General features: G+C 44.6%; 1 protein-coding gene across 34 annotated transcripts in view; it reads left to right on the forward strand.

The window, feature by feature from the left end:
• PRELID3A (PRELI domain containing 3A) overlaps window positions 1-26024 on the forward strand; it is a 206880-nt gene that overhangs the window by 34202 nt on the left and 146654 nt on the right. For 14 of the 34 annotated variants that reach the window (XR_009005037.1, XM_028162377.2, XM_057526518.1 and 11 more), the window contains exons 2-5: window positions 7615-7783; window positions 8443-8532; window positions 9700-9770; window positions 9869-9971. Coding sequence is in view for 33 of the 34 variants with exons in the window: in XM_057526518.1 (XP_057382501.1) it covers window positions 7615-7783; window positions 8443-8532; window positions 9700-9770; window positions 9869-9971 (433 nt within the window). In the remaining variant the exon portion in view is untranslated. Of the gene's footprint in view, window positions 1-7614; window positions 7784-8442; window positions 8552-9699; window positions 9771-9868; window positions 9972-11445; window positions 13289-22155; window positions 23598-26024 lie in introns of those variants that run through there. The other 20 variants (XM_057526516.1, XM_028162370.2, XM_028162367.2 and 17 more) reach the window with 9 other exon arrangements.

Raw genomic sequence — 26024 nt, forward strand, 5'->3', positions numbered from 1 at the left:
GAGCTGGTGGACATGTTAGCGCAGTGACATGATTCCACATCTTGGAAAAGCATTTCTTTGTTAAAGAGCGGGGCTTCTGGACCTGACAGTGCAGAGGCCATGGGTGTGACAGAAAGATCGTGGAGTAAGGGCTGGGAGGCCCGGCTCTAGTCTGTGTCTCATTGCTAGCTTTTTGACCTGGGATGAGTGTTTTATGAGGATAAAGTAAATTCATGGTCAGTAAGTTATATTTAAAAAGGACATCAAAGATGAAACAGAAACCTTCAATATGTTCATAATCTTTGATGTTTAATTTAGTAATTCCATTCTAGAAATTTACCCTAAGGAAAAAGACGTATGGTGAAAGGCTGGTGTGAACCAGTTTGCCCTGCTGCCTTCATTGTACAGTGAAGGTTGGACACGATCAAAATAATCCGCCAGAGGAGATTGGTTCAAGATGGTGGAGGATGTGTGCTCACTCCCTCTTGTGACAGCACCGGAATCACAACTAACTGCTGAACAGTCATAGACAGGAAGACACTGGAACTCACCAAAAAAGATACCCCATATCCAAAGACAAAGGAGAAGCCACAATGAGACAGTAGGAGGGGCTCAATCACAATAACACCAAATCCCATAACTGCTGGGTGGGTGACTCACAAACTGGAGAACACTTATACCACAGAATTCCACCCACTGGAGTGAAGGTTCTGAGCCCCACGTCAGGTTTCCCAACATGGGGATCCGGCAACGGGAGGAGGAATTCCTAGAGAATCAGACTTTGAAGGCTAGTGGGATTTGATTGCAGGACTTCGACAGGACTGGGGGAAACAGAGACTCCACTCTTGGAGGGCACACACAAAGTAGTGTGTGCATCGGGACCCAGGGGAAGGAGCAGTGACCCCATAGGAGTCTGAACCAGACCTACCTGCTAGTGTTGGAGGGTCTCCTGCAGAGGTGGGGGTAGCTGTGTCTCACTGCAGGGACAAGGACACTGGCAGCAGAAGTTCTGGGAAGTACTCCTTGGTGTGAGCCCTCCCGGAGTCTACCATTAGCCCCACCAAAGAGCAGGGTAGACTCCTGAGTTGGGTCGCCTCAGGCCAAACAACCAACAGGGAGGGAACCCAGCCCCACCCATCAGCAGACAAGTGGGTTAAAGTTAAACTGAGCTCTGCCCACCAGAGCAACACCCAGCTCTACCCACCACCAGTCCCTCCCATCAGGAAACTGGCACAGACCTCTTAGATAGCCTTATCCACCAGAGGGCAGACAGCAGAAGCAAGAACTACAGTCCTGCAGCCTGTGGAACAAAAACCACATTCACAGAAAGATAGACAAGATGAAAAGGCAGAGGGCTATGTACCAGATGAAGGAACAAAATAAAACCCCAGAAAAACAACTAAATGAAGTGGAGATAGGCAACCTTCCAGAAAAAGAATTCAGAATAATGATAGTGAAAATGATTCAGGACTTCGGAAAAAGAATGGAGGCAAGGATGGAGAAGATGCAAGAAATGTTTAACAAAGACCAAGAAGAATTAAAGAACAAACATCTAGAAGAATTAAAGAACAAACAGAGATGAACAATACAATAACTGAAATGAAAAATACACTAGAAGAAATCAATAGCAGAATAACTGAGGCAGAAGACCGGATAAGAGACCTGGAAGACAGAATGGTGGAATTCACTACCACGGGACAGAATAAAGAAAAAAGAATGAAAAGAAATGAAGACAGACTAAGAGACCTCTGGGACAACATTAAATGCAACAACGTTCGCATTATAGGGTCCCAGAAGGAGAAGAGAGAGAGAAAGGACTCAAGAAAATATTTGAAGAGATTAGAGTCGAAAACTTCCCTAACATGGGAAACGAAATAGCCACCCAAGTCCAGGAAGCGCAGAAAGTCCCAGGCAGGATAAACCCAAGAGGAACACGCCGAGACACATAGTAATCAAATTGACAAGAATTAAAGACAAAGAAAAATTATTGAAAGCAACAACAAGGGAAACAACAAGGGAAAAATGACAAATAACATACAAGGGAACTCCCATAAGGTTAACAGCTGATTTCTCAGCAGAAACTCTACAAGCCAGAGGGGAGTGGCACGATATATTTAAAGTGATGAAAGGGAAGAAACTACAACCAAGATTACTCTACCCAGCAAGGATCTCATTCAGATTCGATGGAGAAATCAAAAGCTTTACAGACAAGCAAAAGCTAAGAGAATTCAGCACCACCTAACCAGCTCTACCACAAATGCTAAAGGAACTTCTCTAAGTGGGAAATACAAGAGAAGAAAAAGACCTACAAAAACAAACCCATAACAATTAAGAAAATGGTAGTAGTAACATACATATCGATAATTACCTTAAACATGAATGGATTAAATGCTGTAACCAAAAGACACAGGCTTGCTGAATGGATACAAAAGCAAGACCCATATATATGCTGTCTACAAGAGACCCACTTCAGACCTAGGGATACAAACAGACTGAAAGTGAGGGGATGGAAAAGATATTCCAGGCAAATGGAAATAAAAAGAAAGCTGGAGTAGCAATACTCATATCAGATAAAATAGACTTTAAAATAATATTACAAGAGACAAGGAAGGACACTACATAATGATTAAGGGATCAATCCCAGAAGAAAATACTACAATTATAAATGTATATGCACCCAACATAGGAGCACCTGAATACATAAGGCAACTGCTAACAGCTATAAAAGAGGAAATTGACAGTAACACCATAATAGTGGGGGACTTTAACACCTCACTTACACTGATGGTCAGATCATCCAAACAGAAAATAAAGAAACACAAGCTTTAAATGACACAGTAGACCAGATAGATTTAATTGATATTTATAGGACATTCCATCCAAAAACAGCAGATTACACTTTCTTCTCAAGTGCACATGGAACATTATCCAGGATAGATCACATCTTGGGTCACAAATCAAGCCTCGGAAAATTTAAGAAAATTGAAATCATATCAAGCATCTTTTCTGACTACAATGCTATGAGATTAGAAATGAATTACAGGGGAAAAAACGTAAAAAACACAAACACATGGAGGCTAAACAATACGTTACTAAATAATCAAGAGATCATTGAAGAAATCAAAGAGGAAATCAAAAAATACCTAGAGACAAATGACAGTGAAAACACGATGATCCAAAACCTATGGGATGCAGCAAAAGCAGTTCTAAGAGGGAAGTTTATAGCTATACAAGCCTACCTCAAGAAACAAGAAAAATCTCAAATAAATCTAACCTTACACCTAAAGGAACTAGAGAAAGAAGAACAGACAAAACCCAAAGTTAGTAGAAGGAAAGAAATCATAAAGATCAGAGCAGAAATAAATGAAATAGAAACAAAGAAAACAATGGCAAAGATCAATAAAACTAAAAGCTGGTTCTTTGAGAAGATAAACAAAACTGATAGACCATTAGCCAGACTCATCAAGAAAAAGAGGGAGAGGACTCAAATCCATAAAATTAGAAATGAAAAAGGAGAAGTTACAACAGACACTGCAGAAATACAAAGCATCCTAAGAGACTGCTACAGCAGCTCTATGCCAATAAAATGGACAACCTGGAAGAAATGGACAAATTCTTAGAAAGGTATAACCTTCCAAGACTGAACCAGGAAGAAATAGAAAATATGAACTGACCAATCACAAGAAATGAAATTGAAACTGTGATTAAAAATCTTCCAATAAACAAAAGTCCAGGACCAGATGGCTTCACAGGTGAATTCTGTCAAACATTTAGAGAAGAGCTAACACCCATCCTGCTCAAACTGTTCCAAAAAATTGCAGAGGAAGGAACACTCTCAAACTCATTCTATGAGGCCACCATCACCCTGATACCAAAACCAGACAAAGATATCACAAAAAAAGAAAATTACAGACCAATATCACTGATGAACATAGACACAAAAATGCTCAACAAAATACTAGCAAACTGAATCCAACAACACATTAAAAGGATCATACACCATGATCAAGTGGGATTTATCCCAGGGATGCAAGGATTCTTCAATATATGAAAATCAATCAATGTGATACACCATATTAAGAAACTGAAGAATGAAAACCATATGATCATCTCAATAGATGCAGAAAAAGCTTTTGACAAAATTCAACACCCAATTATGATAAAAACTCTCCAGAAAGTAGGCATAGTGGGAACCTACCTCAACATAATAAAGGCCATATATGACAAACCCACAGCAAACATCATTCTCAGTGGTGAAATACTGAAAGCATTTCCACTAAGATCAGGAACAAGACAAGGATATCCACCTTCGTCGCTGTTATTCAACATAGTTTTGGAAGTTTTAGCCACAGCAATCAGAGAAGAAAAAGAAGAAAAAGGAATCCAAATCAGAAAAGAAGATGTAAAACTGTCACTGTTTGCAGATGACATGATACTATACGTAGAGAATCCCAAAGGTGCCCCCAGAAAAGTACTAGAGCTAATCAATGAATTTGGTAATGTAGCCGGATACAAAATTAATGCACAGAACTCTCTTGCATTCCTATACACTAATGATGAAAAATCTGAAAGAGAAATTAAGGAAACATTCCCATTTACCATTGCAACACAAAGAATAAAATGCCTAGGAATAAACCTACCTAGGGAGACAAAGACCTGTATGCAAAAAACTATAAGACACTGATGAGAAAAATTAAAGATGATACAAACAGATGGAGAGATATACCATGTTCTTGGGTTGGAAGAATCAATATTGTGAAAATGACTATACTACCCAAAGCAATATACAGATTCAGTGCAATCCCTATCAAATTATCAATGGCGTTTTTTACAGAACTAGAACAAAAAAACTTAAAATTTGTATGGAGACACAAAAGACCCTGAATAGCCATAGCAGTCTTGAGGGAAAAAGACAGAGCTGGAGGAATCAGACTCCCTGACTTCAGACTATACTACAAAGCTACAGTAATCAATACAATATGGTACTGGCACAAAACCAGAAATATAGATCAATGAAACAGGATAGGAAGCCCAGAGATAATATCCATGCACCTATGGTCAAGTAATCTATGACAAAGGAGGCAAGGATATACAATGGAGAAAAGATAGTCTCTTCAATAAGTGGTGCTGGGAAAACTGTACAGCTACATGTAAAAGAATGAAATTAGAACACTCCCTAACACCATACACAAAAATAAACTCAAAATGGATTAGAGACCTAAATGTAAGACCGGACACTATAAAACTCTTAGAGGAAAACATAGGAAGAACACTCTTTGACATAAATCACAACAAGATCTTTTTTGATCCACCTCCTAGAGTAATGGAAATAAAAACAAAAATAAATGGGACCTAATGAAACTTAAAAGCTTTTGCAAAGCAAAGGAAACTACAAACGACAAAAAGACAACCTTCAGAATGGGAGAAAATATTTGCAAACGAATCAACGGACAAAGGATTAATCACCAAAATATATAAACAGCTCATGCAGCTCAATATTAAAAAAACAAACAACCCAATCAGAAAATGGGCAGAAGACCTAAACAGACCTTTCTCCAAAGACACACAGATGGCCAAGAAGCACATGAAAAGCTGCTCAACATCACTAATTATTAGAGAAATGCAAATCAAGCTACAATGAGGTATCACCTCACACCAGTCAGAATGGCCATGATCAGAAAATCTACAAACAGTAAATGCTGGAGAGGGTGTGGAGAAAAGGGAACTCTCTTGCACTGTTGGTGGGAATGTAAATTGATACAGCCACTATGTAGAACAGTATGGAGGTTCCTTAAAAAACTAAAAATAGAGTTACCATATGACCCAGCAATCCCAGTACTGGGTATATACCCAGAGAAAACCATATTTCAAAAAGACAAATGCACCCCAATGTTCATTGCAGCACTATTTACAATAGCCAGGTCATGGAAGCAACCTAAATGCCCAGCAAGAGACGAATGGATAAAGAAGTTGTGGTACATATATACAATGGAATATTACTCAGCCATAAAAAGGAACGAAATTGGTTCATTTGTAGAGACGTGGATGGATCTACAGACTGTCATGCAGAGTAAAGTAAGTCAGAAAGAGAAAAACAAATCTCGTATATTAACGCATATATGTGGAACCTAGAAAAATGGTATAGATGAACCAGTTTGCAGGGCAGAAACAGAGACACGGATGTAGAGAACAAATGTATGGACACCAAGGGGGGAAAGTGGCGGGTGGTGGTGGTGGTGTGATGAATTGGGAGATTGGGATTAACATGTATACACTAATATGTATAAAATGGATACCTAATAAGAACCTGCTGTATAAAAAAATAAATAAAATTCAAAACAAAAAGCAAAAAAAGAAATGTAAGGTTTCCAAGTTTAAATGATGATGAAAGTAATATAAATAAAATAAAAGCTAGATTAAAAAAATAATAATGCGCCAGAGGGGTCTGGTTACACCACTGTCCACAGGGTGGCCTGTTGTGCAGTTACTTAGAGTCATATTTCTGATAATAGCCTCATGATGCAGGAAAATGTTTGTCTGTTACATATAAAAAGCGGTGATCAGTGCATGTAAGGAGCATGATCCCAGTTTAATTCCTGAGTGTGTGTGTGTGTATGTTTATGCATGCATGCGTGTCTCCAGGTCTTGGGTCTGGGCTGTGTCTGTACATGTTGCTCAAACCTGTGTGGGTACATATGGGGAAAGAACGGTGTTGTCAAGATGCACTCACCTCTGTGGGGATGCACCTGGGCGCGCATCCTGAAGGAAAAACCAGGACAGCAGCACCTGGGGAAGGTCCACCCTAAGTACCCCAGACTCTGAGCCCTTGGACGCCCTTACGGCTGCTGGCCTCAACAGGCCCAGAGCTCCGGGGAGCAGGGGCAGCTGTGTGGTCTCTGACGTCAGGAAACAAACAGGGACACTGGTGTCCACCCCTCACTCCAGGGCTCAGGGCCAGAGGGGAGGGGTGGGGTCTACGGGATGCCTGCACAGACTTGTCTCCAGATAGTGAAATTGTGGATTTTTATTTTCCTCATCCTGTGTTATTTTTCAAAATTTTGAATGCATTTTTTAATAATCAGAAAACATATGTAGCCATTTCAAGTCACATGCTGTTTAGAAGTTGGAACAAAGTAGTTGCTTCAGGACCTCATAGCTGGGCAGCAGCTGTGGGCGATCCGTGTTGGGCAGGTGTGCTGCTCTGGCCTGTGGTGGGCTGCAGGGGTGAGGCGGGCGGTCAGCAAAAGGGCCCCCACAGTTACTGCGACCAGGTGGAGACAGAAATGAGCCCTGGCCCCCTGGCCTTGCAGCCCACAGAGCAGCACGGAAGGTGGTGACAGGCAGGGGATAGGGACATTGTCTCTTGCCCAGAAGCCCCAGACCAAAGGGTTCTGCCTCTTTAGGCTCTGCAGAGCTGGGGAAGTAGGGGGCCCTCAGCCAAGCTGAGACGGCCAGGCCTGAGCCTGGTCTGTGCCCCACCGCCCGCCCCCCGGTTGCCCGGGGGATCAGGGATGCAGGATCTGGGTCCAGAGCCCAACTCCTCAGGTGTATTTGTTGGAACAAAGCTTGAAGAACAGGGTTGACCTGACTTTGGACCCACTGCCCGCTCATGCTGGTGGTTGCGTTTTCCTCCAGCCACCCGTGGGACACAGTCATCAAGGCTGCCATGAGGAAGTACCCGAATCCCATGAACCCCAGTGTTGTGGGTGTCGACGTGCTGGAGCGCAGTGTGGACAGCCGGGGCCGGCTTCACAGCCACCGCCTCCTCAGCACCGAGTGGGGGCTGCCTGGCCTCGTGAGAGCGGTGAGCCCCCAGTGGAGCCCGGCTGCACCCGCATGACCCCCAGCTACACTCACACAGCTGTCTACACCCGCCGGCCCAGCTGGCACCATATGCAGGGAATGACAACCTTCCCATTTGGGATTTCTGGGAAGCCCCAGAGATGGTTTGTTTCTCTGTGAATTGAGTTAATCGTCCACCTGAGTGTTCAACACATCCCCTGACCCACCTGCAGTGGGGACACCGCCCACAGGACCCCCAAAACCCCATGACCCCCGGTCCCCCACCCTTCCCCACACCCAGTCCCCCCACCCCAGCCTCATCGTCCTGCCTGGTGTGGCCTGAACCCCAGAGTTGGCTCCACACAGCGGGGGCCCCGGGGGTGGGGGTCAGGGTCGGTCCACAGCTGACTCACCAGCCGGACCTTGACCTCAACCTTGGCCTCAGCGCCCCAGTTCCTGCCCTGCTTTCTCCTCTGTCTAAGCACCGGTCCCTATGTCCCTGTTTCATGTGTCCGTCCCACCTGCTGGACAGAGCACCTGGAGGAGCTGGAGGTGCTGCTGCAGCCGCACCTGCGTCCCTGGTTGAAGAGACGGGTAGCGGATAGGAAATGGCGGTCGGTGTTCCAGGATATAAGGTGGAGTTTCTAACATGTCACTATGCTGGTTTTGCTTTGTTTTCAGATTTTGGGAACCAGTAGGACTTTGACATACATCAGAGAACATTCTATTGTGGATCCAGTGGGAAAGAAAATGGAGCTCTGTTCCACCAATGTAAGCAATGGCCATGATGGTGCGTAATGTCTTCATTTAATTTTATTTCCAGCCCACCTTTGGTCTAAGTGATCTTTTATTTTTAATAGAAAGGCTGAGTTTATTTAGCAGTATCTTACTTGTCTTTTATTCCAGTATAAAAATGTATAGAAGAACGCACATAATGATGTGAACACACCTTTGTAACCAGTGGGCAGGCCAGGGGACAGACTGGCAGCCCTGGGGCCCCCGTGTGCCTCCCCAGTGCCTCCCCGCCCCCCCCAGCCGCCATCCTGCCCGCCAACAGCACACTCGGCTCTTCGCAGCCACTGAAACAGCCACTTTTCTTCCTGGCCTCCTCTCTCACATCTCACAATGAAGAACCATTGATATTGGCCTAATGCACATTCAAAGAGCGTGTTGGGGAAAATGGGTGGCCTGGGAGCATGGTTTACGTCAGGCCCCTTACCCTGTGGGTCGTGTCACTGTGTGCGGAGGCTCGTTGGTTTACTGCCTGGACCTCTGTCAGGGGCCCCCTTTCCTTGGCCCAGGCAGCCCTTCCGCAAAGTCACAGGGAGCCGGGTGGGTGTGTCCACATCAGCCATTACTGACAGTTTATATATTGTTCTCTCTTCTCCTTCACTTGGAAAATTCCTCTTCCTCCTTCAAGAAAGCTTAGTTGTCAGTAAAGAGGGACGGTTCTTGCTGTTGTAGGAGGTCTAGTGGAAAGGAAGGGCTTTGGGCGGGACAGCCGCATGCCTGCATCCTGGTTATCACGGAATCGCTGTATGGCTGCAGGTGTCAGTGATCAACCTGTTCTGAGCCTCACTTTCCTTTTCTAAAAAAGAACAAACCTCACAGTATTGTCCTGAGGATTAATGAAAGAAAATGTTTATTAAATACAGAGCCTGGCATAAAAATATTGCACATACAATGATGACAGCTAATGAGCCCGGCTCAGGTTTGGGTGGGGTGTGAAGGGAGGGCGGTGACCGTCGCCAGGAGTGGCCAGGACGTGGTGTCCCTGAGCCGTACTTTGGCCGTGCCTCCTGGGCCTTGGTGGGCCTTGGCGTTTCTTCTATTCTGGCTCCAGTAAGTGCAGATTCGGGGATGGGAGGTGGGGGGGCAGATGGTCTGGGAAGAAATCCAAGAGAAATAGAACCTACAGCCATTGTTTCCTGTTTTAAGATCACACTCACAAACTGGGTGTCGGTGAGCGAGAGGCTGGTGTACACACCCCACCCGGAGGACCCAGGAAGGTAAGCAGACATTGAACTCCAAGGCTGGGGCGGGGCGGGGGTGGGGGCGCCCCCCACCCCCCAGCTGCTCAGCCCCTTCACTTCTCGCTCTCCTGCAGGACCGTGCTCACCCAAGAAGCCGTCATCACCGTGAAGGGGATCAGCCTCGGCAGCTATCTGGAAAGTTTGATGGCCAACACGATATCGTCCAACGCAAAGAAGGTACCATCTCTAGCTGTTCGGGGGCCAGATGAGCGGGGGTCCTACTGACCGAGGGCAAGTGGGGAGGGCTCCAGGCCTGGGGGAGCACAGGCCAGCAAGGCAGCCACCCCTTCCAAGAGCCGAACCATCTGGGCTCAGTTAACAAGACATACCCCACACATCCAAGACAGGTGTTGGCGTGGGCAGGCAGGACACTCGGAATTTTCAGCAGTTTCATATTTAATTGGCATTGAGTGGCTCTGGCTGAGCCTCTCCGTGTGCAGAGTTTCCCTTTGCCTCTCGCTCTGGTGGGATTTGGGAGCGAGCCTTGTGGAGGGAGTGGCGGAGGGATGGACCAGGAGGCTGTCAGCCCTGGCCTCCTCTCCAGTGGGGTTGGCATGAAGAGCTTGGGTGTTTGGGAGGCACATCCCAGGCAGTGCTGGGTGCCAGAGCAGGGCCTGGCTGTTTGCCCAGCTCCCCTTGCCGTCCTCCTTCTGCCGCCACCCCGACTCTCCCCTCTCCCCTTCTCTCTCTTGTTCTTTTTGGTCAGAAGAGATTCTTCATTCTGGGACCAGTGGGATGGCACCTAAGCCGTCCTTCCCTTCCTACCACGCTCAGGTCACGGCTTGGCCAAGAGCCATTTATGCTTGTGTTTAGGCTCATTGGTCTAGTCACTAATACAGAGCCAGTCTGCCCTATTTTTAGAAAAATCCAGATTTGAGGAAGGTCGGCAGTAGCTCAGCTCAGTTCAAGAAAGTCGGGGAGGCCCCCTGCCCAGAGCAGCATGCATCATGTCCACTCCGTGAGCCCTGGGGACAGAACCTGACCGACTCACTTTGTGTGTCCGGGGTCTGGCTTAGGGCAGGCCTGAGTGTTTGCTGAAGAATATTCTGGGAGGAAGGCAGCACTGGGTGAGGCCAGAGTCACCTCAGCCCTTTATGAGAAAAGTCAGGGGAAACTCAGTGAGGCCAGATCAAGGTCTTTTATTTCACTTTATTTGGGAGTTGCTGTTTTGGAGGCCTATGGAGAATCATGGCCGCCCCAGCTATGGTTGCCATCCGACAGCATCCCAGCCAAGTTCGGGGGATGCCGGGGCATCCAGCAGCCTGAAGATGGAGGAGAAGCCAGAGGGGGAACCAGAGCGGGGAGATGGAGGTGGAGAGGCGGGTGGCCCCGCACGCGGTTCAGGAGCCAGAAGTAGGGGTGACTCACGGAGGAGGCTGAGGGGCCGCGCTCCCATCACTGCCCTCAGTAGGTGACGACACTGATGAGGGGTGCGGACTCAGCATAGCTCAAGCTGGTGCGGGAATTTCAGGCAGAACAGGTGCCACCTTATTTCTGGGGCTGAGAAGCTGCCTGCAGAACGTCTTGGCTGCGTTTGCTGCAGAGCCGTGGGGCTGTCCCTGTGCATTTATGTGACCTGCATAGCCTGCTGTCTGCGGTGAGACAGGCAGGACTTCTGACACCACGTTGAAATCTTTCTGTGTTGCTCCAGGGGTGGGCTGCTATTGAGTGGATAATTGAAAATGCTGAACGCGCCCTGAGCTAACGAGGCCTGCAGCGCCCCTGTGCTGAGCGGCGGTAACTACAGGATTCTTGAACCTGGGGAGGATCTGGTGCCCGCTCACCGTGTGCATGGCCTGCGTGCTGGGAGGGGGTCTGCAAGACACAGCTGCATGGGGGTCTCCAGCCCTGTAGTGAAAAACCTAACTGGGTTCATCCTCCTCTGAATGCACCAACTTGTTTCGTGGCAGGATTTATGTTCAGGTTTGTTATCTCGTCTCTGAGGGCAGTTCAGCTTCTCCTTCAAGCTGTTCTCAGCACGTGGTCATGTGTCCCAGGACTGGTGTGTCCTCAGCAGGAAGGCTTTCACGAGCAGGTCCAGACAGTGTGAAGGGTTGATCTTATGGGGGCAGTTTTCATTGGGGGCAAGACTGGAATACCTGCCCACGTTTCTGTGAAGGTGCCCCAGGCCTGGGCGTCAGTGCTGTGGTGAGAAGGCAGCCCTCCTCCCCTCGTGCTGCCAGCTGTGCACCCTCACTGGCCAGTCGCTTTTAGTGGCCGAAGCCGTTGCAGCATCTCCTTGAGCTTCACAAACACTCCTTGGTTTCCTAGGCCAAGTGGCTGGGGTGTCAGAGCGGATTTGACACTCGTGTGGTCAGCAGTCATCTCTGTACTTCGTAACGTCAGAGTTTCCTGCTTCCCTCTGTTCATGGAATCCTTACACTCCTGCCTTGAACCTCCTCTCGCTCTTGGCTTTCCAAGCTGTGCTGCTCTGGGCCCTGCTTCCCACCATCGGTCGGACGGTCGGTCTGTCTGTAGCATGTGTGCACACTCAGCGCCTCTGTCAACAGACGTGAGCCCCATGGCTCAGGCTCCTTTAAGAACTTCCTGCTGATTTTGTTTAAGCCACTGACGCTTAGGTTTGCCAGGACCTTCACCTTGAACCCAGAATCATGACCTTCTTCCTTGGATGAACCACTAGGGTGACCTCATGCAGAGAGCCTGCCCACCTTGTGGGCGTCCTGCTTGTGCGTGTGCATGTGTGTGTTTGATGGTGTGTGTGGAGTGTGTGTGGTGTGTATGTGATGCTGTCACTTTGAGTTGTGGACTCTGTCACATTCTGTTTCCTCATAAACTAGAGCTAAACTGCCTCAGTCTTTAATCAGATGCCTCACCAAAAAAAATACCATCAAAAAGCAGGAAAAGGAAGAGAAGAAGGAAGAAGCGAGTCTGGAGTGCGGTTCTGGCTGGGTTGGGAGAGGTGGGAGCTGCTGGGCCACAGCCTCCACCAGGCTTGTCAGTCATGACCACACAGGGCAGGAGGCCCGGCTGGTGGTGGCGCCCGGGAGCGAGGCCCGGGGAGCAGACCTGCTGGGAGGAGGCCGGGCCGCCGCTCTGCCCACTCCATGCTGAGCCACGCACCTGCTCTGCCACCAGAGCCAGGTTTGCTCAGACGGCTGTGGGGCCTTATCTGTCCTCCCTCAGCTCCAGCTCTTCTGCCGACTCTCGGCGTCTCACTAAAGAGCTTGTCTCTTTTCAGAGGACACCCCATTTCCCTCACTCGCCCTTGATCCACAGTCTCACTGCCGGTCTCTTCACACACATCTGGCCACCAGTTGTCACCTCAGAGGCAGTTGACATGTGTCCCTGTCTTACCCCCATCACGGATCTGCACACGCTAGAGTCGGGGTGTCCACCCCGATGGCGACACAGGGACAGTTAGGATTGGTCGGGATAGCCGCATGCTCTGCCCTTGGGCTGCAACTAGACTGTCCCGCCGTCCGGGGCCCCCGGCCAGCCTGCAGCCTGTGCTGCTCCTCACCACGCAGGCACCCGCAGCCACTGTCAGGAGGTCGCAGCAAAAGAGCTGTGATTTCAAGCTCTGAGCTGTCCTGTTAGCGTCAAGGTACCTCCCACTGGGAGTTCTAATTTTCTCATTTTCAAAAGTAAAATGTAGTATCTCTTTTAGTGTGTTTCAGATTATAAAAACTTTAGAGAAGCTCTCCTCCGTAAAGGATGGGTAGAACTATACTCTACTGTGGTTTTTTTAGATACTGCTTTTTCTTTGATAATAGTACTTCCAATCCGAAATGAAATGAAATTCATTTTTATTTTTATGAGAATATTTTATGCACATAGCGTAAGGTGAAATAGAGTTAAAAGTTTTATGACAAAAACAATCCCTCTTACCTCTTCTGCAAAGCACTCTTCTACCCTTCTGAGGGGGCTGTTGACTCTTTTGGTAGTTTTGGCATTTACTGTTAGATTTCTAAATAAATAAGCATATTCTGCTATTTCTTGATTCAACAATTTTAGACGTTATCTGCTGACTTTCTGCTGTGGTAGATGGTTATTTTCTTTCTTAAATCTTCTTCCCCTCTCCCATTTCTCCAATGTAGCTATATTGTCACTTATTGTTAAAAGCACATTGGTTCCATAATTAAAACATACATAACTATTGTTTACTACCAAGTGAAAAAGTGTACTGTAATTACATTTTCTTTCTTTCTTTCTTTCTTTTGGCTGCACCGGGTCTTATTTGTGGCATGTGGGATCTTCGCTGCGGCACACAGGATCTTTAGTTGTGGCATGCGGACTTCTTAGTTGCGGCATGTGGGATCTAGTTCCCTGACCAGGGATTGAACCTGGGCCCCCTGCATCGGGAGCACGGACTCTTACCCACTGGACCACCAGGGAAGTTCCTACATTTTCTTTCTTATGTAGCTTTTTTCTCCTTGAAGGTAGTAACTGTCTTATCCTCTTCATCTGTTTAATCTTATTTTTAGAAGTCGCTGGCTGAGTCCCCCACACTCTTCACCTCTTCACCTGCTCTCTGCAGCACCTTGTGACATCCTTTTCCAAGGTCAGACCCTGTAGGTAGCACACCCCTTTCTCATGTCTCTGGCGCTGTACTTCCTGGAGGCCAGTCTTGCTCTCTCTGACCAGCAGCTGTGTGGCTGTCATCCCTCCTGGCCATTTCCTCGGCTCGTCTCCCCTCCTGGAGCCCTTGTCTCCTGGCCTCCCTGCCTTCCTCTCTCTGTTTCTTACCACAGGATGCGGAAGGACACCCCATAGTAGCTTCCAAGATTTGGCACATCTGAAAATGTTCCTTCTGTTCCCACTCTTCACTCAAAGCTTGGTTGGACATACAGCTGTAGATAAAAATACTTTCAGAATTTTGAAGGCTCTGCTCCATCATTTTCCACTCCAATTCCTGAGCCTCTGTATGTGGCTTTTTTTTCCTCTCTGAAAACTTTCAGGATCTCTTTGTCCCTGATGTGAAATTTCATACAGCTAAGCCTTGTTTGAAGTGATCTTTTTAAATCTCTCTGTGCTGCACTGTGTGTGTTAAATTCCTGTTTTTGATGCTGCGCTACAATTATGTAAAACGTTACTGAGGGATGTAACGCAGGCAGCTTTGCAGCTTCCAGTGAGTCTACGTTAATTTCAAAATTAAAGGTTAAAAAAATACATAAATAGTGACTTCATGGAAAATGGTAGAGGTGGGTGCTCCCACCTCTGAAACAAATCAATAAACAGTCCTCCCATTGAAACAATCAGTAAACTGGCAAGAAAAAATATGACAGAATCAACTTTTGTAGAACTCTGGATTCTAGTCAAATACCTAAACCAACAAGTGGGGCGCTGAATGAATCTTGATTAACCCACCCTGCAGATTTTGGACTTCGCAGCCTCCAAAAGTAGAGCAGCCAATTCCTTAAAATAAATCCCTGTGTGTATGTGTGTGTGTGTGTGTATGTGTGTATATATACACACACACACACATTTTATTGGTTCTGTTTCTCTGGAGAACCCTAATACACTATTGAAGCTAAAACTGGTATCAATTCAAATTAGATTTTTATGAATTTAAGATGATAATTATAATTACCAGGATACCCAGTAAGAAAATAACTAAAAACCATATAAAAAATAAAACAAAGGGGGAGTTAAAATGTTATACTAGAAGAAAATCAAACATAATAGGAGGCAGTGAAGAAAGAATTCAGGAACAAAAGTTGTGAAATTTATAGAAAACAAATAGCAAAATGTAAGAAGTTAGTACATCTTTAACATTTACTTTAAAGGTAAATGGATTAAGTTTACCAATTAAAAGACAGAGATTGGCAGGATGGATGAAAAAACATGATCCTACTATATATGCTGCCTATAAAAGACTCACTTTAAAGCCAAAGAGGTAAATAGGTTGAATGTGAAAGGACGGAAAAAGATATTCCATGAAAATGGTAACTAAAAGAGAGCTGAGCTGGGTGGCCACACTAATATCAGAAAAAACAGACTTTAAGGCAAAAATTGTTACAAAAGGCAAAGAAAGATATATACATACCACACTACAGAACCCCCAAATATATGCAGCAAACATTAGCAGAAGAGAGAAATAGACAATTCTATAATGATAGAGACTTCAATAGTCCACTTTCAATAATGGATAGAATGTCCATTATTGGATAGACAGAAGATCAGTAAATAAATGGAGGATTTGAAGTACGCTGTAAACCAACTTGACCTAACACACATATAGAACACTTCACCCAATAACAGCAGAATACACATTTTTCTCAAGAGCACATGGAATATTCTCCAGGATAGACCATATGTTAGGCCAAAAACCAAATGTCAGTAAATTTAAGAAGACTGAAATCATAGTATCTTTTGTGATCACAATGAAATGAAGTTAGAAATCAGTAGCATAAGGAAAACTGGAAAATTCACAAATGTGGAATTTAAAAAATGTACATCTAACAACCAGTGAGTCAAAGAAGAAATTATAAGTGAAATCATAAAATGGGATGAATGAAAATGAAAACAACATATTAAAACTTATGCAGTGAGAGCAGTGCTCAGATGGAAATTCATAGTTACAAACACATATGTTAAAAAAAGAGGAAAGCTGTCAAATCATTAACCTGACTTTAAGGACCTAGAAAATGAAGAAGCAGCTAAATCCATGGCTTGCAGAAGGAAAGAAATGATAAAGATTAGAGAGGAGATAAAATAGAAACTAGGAAAATTATAGAATTATTGAAACCAAAAGTTGTTTTGAAAAGATTAACAAAATTGACAAACCTTTAGTTAGACTGACCAAGAACAAAAGAGGATTCAAAATAAAAAAATCAGAATTGAAAGTGGGGGCATTACTACAGACCTTACAGAAGTAAAAGGATATAAGAAAATACAGGCATACCTCATTTTTTTTTTTTTTAAATTTCTTTATTTATTTATTTTTGGGTGTGTTGGGTCTTCGTTTCTGTGCGAGGGCTTTCTCCAGTTGCGGCAAGCGGGGGCCACTCTTCATCGCGGTGCGTGGGCCTCTCACTATCGCGGCCTCTCTTGTTGCGAAGCACAGGCTCCAGACGCGCAGGCTCAGTAGTTGTGGCTCACGGGCCCAGTTGCTCCGCGGCATGTGGGATCTTCCCAGACCAGGGCTCGAACCCGTGTCCCCTGCATTGGCAGGCAGATTCTCAACCACTGCGCCACCAGGGAAGCCCCAGGCATACCTCATTTTATTGCATTTCACTTTACTGCACTTTGCAGATACTGCGTTTTTTTTTTTTTACAAATTGAAGGTTTATGGCACCTCTGCCTCAAGCAAGTCTGTTGGCACCATTTTTCCAATAGCATTTGCTCACATCATGTCTCTGTGTCATGGTTTGGTAATTCTTGGAATATTTCAAACTTTTTCATTATTATTATATTTGTTACGGGGATCTGTTATCAGTGATCTTTGATGTCCCTACTACAACATGCTGAAGGCTCAGATAATTAGCATTTTTTAGCAATAAAGTATTTTTAAATTAAAGTTATATATATTTTTAGACATAATGGTATTGTATACTTAATATACTACAGTATAGCATAAACATAACTTTTTTTTTTTTTTTTTTTTTTAAAGGATTTTCTTATTTATTTATTTATTTATTTATTTATTTATTTATTTATTTATTATTTTTGGCTGTGTTGGGTCTTCGGTTCGTGCGAGGGCTTTCTCCAGTTGCGGCAAGCGGGGGCCACTCTTCATCGCGGTGCGGGGACCGCTCTTCATCGCGGTGCGCGGGCCTTTCTCTATCGCGGCCCCTCCCGTCGCGGGGCACAGGCTCCAGACGCGCAGGCTCAGCAATTGTGGCTCACGGGCCCAGCTGCTCCGTGGCATGTGGGATCTTCCCAGACCAGGGCTCGAACCCGTGTCCCCTGCATTAGCAGGCAGATTCTCAACCACTGCGCCACCAGGGAAGCCCCAAACATAACTTTTATATGCACTGGGAAACCAAATATTTCTTGTGACTCGCTTTATTGTGATATTCACTTTATTTTCATGGTCTGGAGTTGAACCTGCCATATCTCCAAGTTATGCCTGTACTATGAACGATTATACCAGAACAAATTAGATAACCTAAGTGAGATGGACAAATTTCTGGAAACACACAACTTACCAAAACTGATTCAGGAGGAAACAGAAAATCTCAACAGGCCTGTAACACGTAGAGATTGAATCAGTAATTAAAAACCTCCCAACAAAGAAAAATCCAAACATTAAAGAAGAATTAACACCAATCCTTCGCAAACTCTTCCAAAAAAACAGAGGAGGGAATACATCCTAACATTCTGAGAGACCGGTATTAGCCTGATACTAAAATTAGGCAAAGACACCCCCAGAAAATAAAACTATAGACTGATATCCTTTATGAATATTGATGCAAAAATCCTTAACAAAATACTTGTAAGCTGAGTAGGAAATAGAGAATAGGAAAATAACAGAATTATTGAAACCAGTGTTGTTTTGTTGAAAAGATTAATAAAATTGACAAACCTTCCAACTTTTTCACTAGTTTTTATCTTGGCAAGCTGTATTCTAGATTTCTGAATCTTTCTTGTTCATTATTATGGCATCCTGTCCTTGCTTCCCTCCTGTCTATAGAGATGAGTGTGAAGGGAGCTTTCCTCTGTGTCCATCTGTGTTGGGGGCTTTACTCTGACACACTCAGGACGAAGCATTGCCCTCTACACTGGGTGACCCTTTTCTGCAGTGAACCTCTTGTTCCATGACCTCTAGGTAACTCTGTATAATCTCATAGAGGTAATGGTCTAAACTTGTCATGTAGGGAGTTCTGTTCTAGAGGGAGACATGAATATTTGTCATTTTGGAAACCATGGTTTTTAAAAATATATATATACACATACATTTTTATTGCAGTATAGTTGATTTACAGTATTTTATATAAGTTTCAGGTGTACTACATAGTGATTCACAATTTTTAATGGTTATATTCCATTTATAGTTATTATAAAATATTGACTATATTCCCTATGCTGTACAATATATCCTTATTGCTTCTCTATTTTATACGTAGTAGATTGTTCCTCTTAATCCCCCACCCCTATCATGCCCCTCCCCCTTCCCTCTCCCCACTGGTAACCTCTAGTTTGTTTTCTGTATCTGTGAGTCTGTGCAAACCACATTTTTGAAGCAGGGATAAAAGTGCCAGAAAGGGTGGATTCTTGTGAGCCTTCTACAATGGCTATGGTATTCAGAAGTCCCCTGCGTAGTTTTGGAGGAAGACTGCATTTTTAGGGCAGTTGTAAATGTCAGTTATTTGGACTCTTCAATTTTCTAGTAGACTGAAGTTGGGTAAAAATAAGCACATGCATGTGCTGGGTTTTTATTCTCCTATGTTTTCCATTATCAATACATTTTTTTCTTGGGGGGTGTTGGTCATTAAGAAAGCAGTAGTGATTATCTTCAAAATTTGTTTAGTGCTAATGTGTTTGGCTTTGTAACTTTCAGTTTGGTCTGGAAGTGGATTCAATATTTATTTGTATTTGGAATTCACCATTAGTACAGTAGCAAATGTTGTCTGACAGAATACACGAAGCTGAGTGCGGATGGCCGTGTGAAACTTAACCTTGATTTCTAATTTGAGAAATACTCTCTGCTAGCGTTTCTTAATGAGTATCTGTCAACACTGCTGTTGCACTGACCTTCAGAAGGTACGCCTGGCATCCAGGGGCAGCCCCCTCTCCTGAGATGACCTAGGCAGGAGACTGGAGAACATGAGCGCGGTGGGACCTGACCGAGGCCTTCTTCCCCGGGAGGGTCCTCACTGCTATTCTCTCAGCCAGGTCACAAGGCCTTGGAGTGGGTTATCGGCTGCCTGAACTCAGAGCTGGAGGGGCTGGCAGCCCCCGCCTGCGCCAGGGCTTGAAGCACCACTGGCACCTGGCCTTGTGGTTCCCTGCACCCAGGACAGGAGACACAGAGTCCGGGCAGCAAGTTGACAGCCGGGGCTGCACACACACGCTCTACATGTGTGTCCAAGGGAACATTCGCGGTTACTGCATGCGTGCCTGGGGACACTGAGGAGAAGGACTCTGGAAAGGGGCTGAATTTGCTACATTCGGGCCTGTTGTTCACCTTTACCTTTCTTTTTTTGGTGGAAAGATTTTTTGTTTAAGAAGTTAAACTTCTTATATCCCTTCCCTAGAAACCAAGGTATCAGGGTGAAAAAGGAATGGCTTTCTCACACTCCGTAACCTCCCACATTCAAATGGAAAGTTCTTGTGGGTGCTGATCCACAGGTTTGCTGTGGTTGGAGACGGTGGATATTTGCCTCGGATTCTCAGGAAGGATGACCTGTCAGAGGGCGGGAGCAGGTTTTAAACGTGAGAGCCTGAGGTTGGTCTTGGAGCTTGTTAACATGACACATTCCAGGCCGTCAGCCTCGGGGCTCCTGCCAGGTCCGGCTGTGGCTGCTCAGACCAGGCCTGGCGCTCAGTGGCCCAGGAGCCCTGTGCTCCGTCGGGGGCTGGGCGTGGCCTCTGCCCAGCCTCTGCCGACCTGCCCATACTCAAGTCTCATGTTCTACAAACATCACTTCATTTGTTTGTCAGACATCATTATCTCCCACTGACCACAGACCTTAGATTTATTTACGGACATGTGTTTTTAATTATATGTATATAGTAACATAAAGAAAGCATCCTTATTTCATTTTAGTTTCTGAACATGAAATGGGATACATTTTTATGTTTAACCAAACCAACCAGTTTAGTGTTTTAGAGAAATGAGTATCAGGAGGAGGTGTTTATTTTGATAATGTATTACTTGCGTAAGGTTTATTTTTTTGCCAAAAGCATAGAAATAAATCAGAATTCTGCTGCCTTTCCTCAGTTTCCTGTGTTACATCCCTGTTATTGTGGCCCTGAAGTCTGGTAGGAATAAAAGTTGAAATGCACTAGTTACTGTGTCAAGTATGCAGATAAACCAGAAGTTACTGGGCTGATGTTCAGGAGAAACCGAGAGTATTTTCTGGAAGCTGGGCCCCAGGCCATCCTGTGGTCTGTGTAGGCGCCAGCCTCCTGGTTGGGTGGCCCCGCCTCGCTGTTACTATAGAAGCAGTGCCAGGGGCTCTGGGATCAGAGGCTTCTCTTCTTGTAGGAAAAGCGATGGTGCTAAATATCCTTTGAAGAGTCTTCTGCCCATTTGGCATTAGAACCAGCTGTTGCAAGTGTCTCTGATTTGAGCCAGTGTCTTTTGGCTTCGTAAGAGTGGGTGGCTGTTTGCGCCAGCATTTCTGTCCTCATGTTAAGGAACGGGGTGCTTTGATGTAGGAGTTACCTGCTGGGTGTCTGTTACGAGTTCCATTTTCTTCCAGAGTAGTCTTCCCTAGCATACCTCTACTTATGGCTAGGCCTTAGTGAATGCCCATATATTAAGAACAGATTTTCACAGGTTCTGTTACAACTTCAGTATCCAAAGGAGAGGCAGGGTCATTCTGGTGACTCTGGCGGCTAGGGAGAGAGCACTTTGCCAGCCCACCGTGGGGCTAAAGGCGTGTGGGAGTGAACCGGGCAGACCACGTGACCCCTGAGCTTTGTTCCTGTCTGTAAAGTGTGGACACTGGGACCTACCTCAAAGTATCCAACCAGAAAGCGAGGTGAAGGCCTCATGGCTCCCGGTCCACAGCGCTGTTTCTGCCTGTGCTGGCCTGTCGCTGGGCTGCAGAGTCCCTCAAGGGGACCACTGGTGGGGCTGGAATTGGGAACACTGGGCTTCACGATGGAACATACTTTTTTTTAACAATGGTATTTTTGTTTTTTAAAAAAACTTTTATAATCACTAGTAAGAGTTAACTATCAACAGTGAAAGAGGCAGGCAGTAGGAAATGAATGGACACTGACTCAGTAGTGAATTGGATTTCTGGCCTTGACTTCTCATCACGTTCTATGCTTGTGTTTTCAGCTGTTATAGGACAGTTTGCTTAGGGCAGGAGTTGGCAAACCACAGCCCATGAGGTGGGAATGGTTTTTGTATCTTTAAAGGGTTGTAAATAAACCCCTCCACACAGGAGCATACGTGACATAGACCTAAGAGGCCCACGAAGGCTGAAATATTTACCGTCTGGCCCTTTACAGAAAAAGCTTCTGTAAAGCCAACCCCTTTCTTAGAAATTCCACTGCATCTTTCAGTCAACATAAATAAAACTAAATTTGGTCCCTTCCACCGAACTGCTTTCCTCTCCCCGCTTTCTAATCAGTGCTCCTTCCATTTCCCAAGTACAAAACCTGAGGTATTTGAGACGTCTTCCCCCTGCTCGTTCTCTGTAGCCATTTGGAAACCAAATATTGCTCTAAAAGGTCTCATCAATTCTCTGTCTTCTCATTTCACCGTCCCTGTCTGGTTTAGGTGCTTATTGCGTGGGGTGGCTGGCTGCCTCCTGCTGACCACACCCACATGTGGCCTCCTCCATAGAAAGGGCTGACCTGTGGGGTCAGTGAAATACTGCAGAATACCCCATCATGGGTGTGGCTTCCCAGGCCGGTCATGAAAGATGTGCTTTGGGGCAAACTGGATGCCAGGTTGTGCGGACATGGGAGGAGCCGTCCCGGAAGCAGATCCTCTGGCCCCAGTGAAGCCTTCAACTAAGTGCACCCGCATTAGAGACCCAGGCTGGAACCACCCAGCTAGAGCTGCACCCCACCTTCTGACCCATAGAAACCTGTGTGGCACTAAATGTTTATTATTAACTGATACTTCACCGTGTACTAAGTACACTCACCTTTGAACTGGTCTCCCTTTCCTTCTGTTCCACTTCTTGTCAGATTACTCAAAAATAATCCTGTCATAACTCCCCTTGATTAAAAAGCTAGAGCAATTTCTCATTACCTTTTTTGTTTTGTTTTTTATTTTTTAATTTTATTGGAATATAGTTGATTTACAGTGTTGTGTTAGTTTCAGGTGTACAGCAAAGTGATTTAGTTATACATATATTCATTCTTTTTCAGATTGTTTTCTCAAACAGGTTTTCACAGAATATTGAGTAGAGTTCCCTGCGCTATACAGTAGGCCCTTGTTGGTTATCTGTCTTATATACAGCAGTGTGATTTATCCCTCTCCACCACGTTTCCTCTTTGGTAACCATAAGTTTGTTTCCGATATGTGAAAGTCTGTTTGTTTTGTAAATAAGTTCATTTGTATCATTTAAAAAAATTAGATTCCACATATGAGTGCTATCATATGATATTTGTCTTTCTCTGACTTACTTCACTTAGTGTGATAATCTGTAGGTCCATCCATGTTGCTGCAAATGGCATTATTTCATTCTTTTTTATGGCAGAGTAAAATTCCATCATATGTATGTACCACATCTTCTTTATCCATTCCTCTGTCAATGGACATTTAGGTTGCATCCATGTCTTGGCCATTGTAAATAGTGCTGCAGTGAACATTGGGGTGCATGTATCTTTTCAAATTATGATTTTCTCTGGATATATGCCCAGGACTGGGATCGTTGGATCATATGGTAGCTCTATTTTTAGTTTAAGGAAGCTCCATACTGTTCTCCATATTGGTTGTACCAATTCACATTCCCCACAACAGTGTACGAGGGTTCCCTTTCTCCACACCCTCTCTAGCATTTACTGTTTGTAGACTTTTTGATGGTGGCCATTCTGACCGAAGTGATACCTCATTGTAGTTTTGATTTGCATTCCTCTGATAATTAGTGATGTTGATGTCTTTTTATATGTTTTTTGGCCATTTCTTTGTCTTCTTTGGAGAAATGTCTATTTAGATCTTCTGCCCATTTTGTGATCGGGTTGTTTGGTTTTTTTTTTTTTTTTTTGATATAGAGCTGCATGAGCTGTTTGTATATTTTGGAGATTAATACTTTGTTGGTCACTTTGTTGGCAAATGGGGTTGGCAACCCCATTCTGTGGGTTGTCTTTTCATTTTGTTTATGCTGTGCAAAAGCTTTTAAGTTTAATTAGGTCCCATTTGTTTATTTTTGTTTTTATTTTCATTACTTCTACAAGGTGGATCAAAGAAGACATTGCTGCAATATATGTCAGAGAGTGTTCTGCCTATGTTTTCCTCTAGGAGTTTTATAGTGTCCAGCCTTACATTTAGGTCTTTGATCCATTCTGAGTTTATTTTTGTATATGGTGTTAGAGAGTGTTCTAATTTCATTCTTTTACATGTAGCTGTTCAGTTTTCCCAGCACCATTTATTGAAGAGACTGTCTTTTCTCCACTGTATGTTCTTGCCTCCTCTGTCATAGATAAATTGACCGTAGGTGCATAGGTTTATTTTTGGGCTTTCTATCCTGTTCCATTGATCTATATTTCTGTTTTTGCACCAGTACCATACTGTTTTGATGACTGTAGCTTTGTAGTATAGTCTGAAGTCAGGGAGCCTGATTCTTGCAGCTCCATTTTTCTTTCTCAGGATTGCTTTGGCTATTCGGGGTCTTTTGTGTTTCCATACAAATTAAAAAATTTTTTGTTCTAGTTCTGAGAAAAATGCCATTGGTAATTTTTTTTCTGGCCGTGCCAGACGGCATGTGGGATCTTAGTTCCCTGACAAGGGATCAAACCTGTGCCCCCTGCATTGGAAGTGTGGAGTCTTAACCACTGGAGTACCAAGGAAGTCTGCCATTGGTAATTTGATAGGGATTGCACTGAATCTGTAGATTGCTTTGGGTAGTATAGTCATTTTGACAATATTGATTCTTCCAATCAAGAACATGGTATATCTTTCCATCTATGTTTGTGATCTTCGATTTCTTTCATCAGCATCTTACAGTTTTCAGAGTAAAGGTCTTTTGTCTCCTCAGGTATGTTTACTCCTATTTTTATATATATATTTTAAAGATCTATTTATTATTTATTTATTTTTATTTTTGGCTGAATTGGGTCTTCATTGTGGCATGTGGGATCTTCATTGAGGCATACGGGATCTTTCATCGCGGCACGCGGGCTCTTCATTGTGGTGCGTGGGCTTCTCTCTAGTTGTGGCACGTGGGTTTTCTCTTCTCTAGTTGTGGTGCGCAGGCTCCAGAACGTGTGGGCTCTGTAGTTTGCGGCATGCAGGCTCTAGTTGAGGCGCGCAAGCTCAGTAGTTGTGGCATGCGGGCTTAGTTGCCCTGTGGCATGTGGGATCCAATTTTCCCGACCAGGGATGGAACCCAAGTCCCCTGCATTGTAAGGCGGATTGTTTACCACTGGACCACCAGGGAAGTCCCTATTGCTGTTTTATTCTTTTTGATGTGATGGTAAATGGGATTGTTTCCTTAATTTCTCTTTCTGATCTTTTGCTGTTAGTATGTAGGAATGCAAGAGATTTCTGTGTATTAATTTTGTATCCTGCAACTTTACTGAATTCATTGATGAGCTCTAGTAGTTTTCTGGTAGCATCTTTAGGATTTTCTATGTATAGTATCATGTCATCTGCAAACAGTGACTGTTTTACTTCTTTTCCAGTTTGGATCCTTTTTCTTTTTCTTCTCTGACTGCCGTGGCTAGGACTTTCACCAGTATGTTGAATAAAAGTTGCAACAGTGGACATCCTTGTCTTATTCCTGATCTTGGAGGGAATGCTTTCAGCTTTTCACTGTTGAGAATGATGTTAGCTCTGGGTTTGTTGTATATGGCGTTTATTATGTTGAGGTAAGTTCCCTCTATGCCCACTCTCACTGGAATCAAAACCAAGGTCTAGGCATTGGCCCAGATGATTCTGATCCAGGTGTCATCAGACCACACTTTGGGGCATATTGGGTCCCCTCCCTCCTCTGAACCCACCTTGAAATCTACTTCCATGAAGGTGTTCTTGACTGACACCAGCTCACAGCTTACTACAAATTCCTAGACATTTATATTGCTTTGGATTTTTTTGAACTATTCACACATGTATTTGACCAGGAGCCAAGATGAGATGTTTACTTTGCACACACAGCCCTGGGCATTCACTGAGTGCTTGGTGACGTGAGGACTGGATTCAGAATCATAGCCCTTGGTGGGAAAAGCAGGTGGAAACACAGCAGGGTCATGAGCACAGTATCAGAAGTGGTGACCTCAGGTGTGATGCTGGGCTAGTGGTTTGACCTTGGGCAAATGACCACTTTGCTATTCCTGTTTTTCAGATATAAAAGAGGGTATGCACAGCACCTGCTTAGAGTTGAGTATCAGAGTTGTGGCTGAGGGTGCTTTGCACAGTACCTGATATGGAAAAGTGCTTGAAACCAAGCAGGACCCTGCAGGGCCTTTGTGGTGACAGAC

The sequence above is a fragment of the Balaenoptera acutorostrata genome, chromosome 13 (genome assembly GCF_949987535.1).
Source record: "Balaenoptera acutorostrata chromosome 13, mBalAcu1.1, whole genome shotgun sequence".
Lineage (NCBI taxonomy): Eukaryota > Metazoa > Chordata > Mammalia > Artiodactyla > Balaenopteridae > Balaenoptera > Balaenoptera acutorostrata.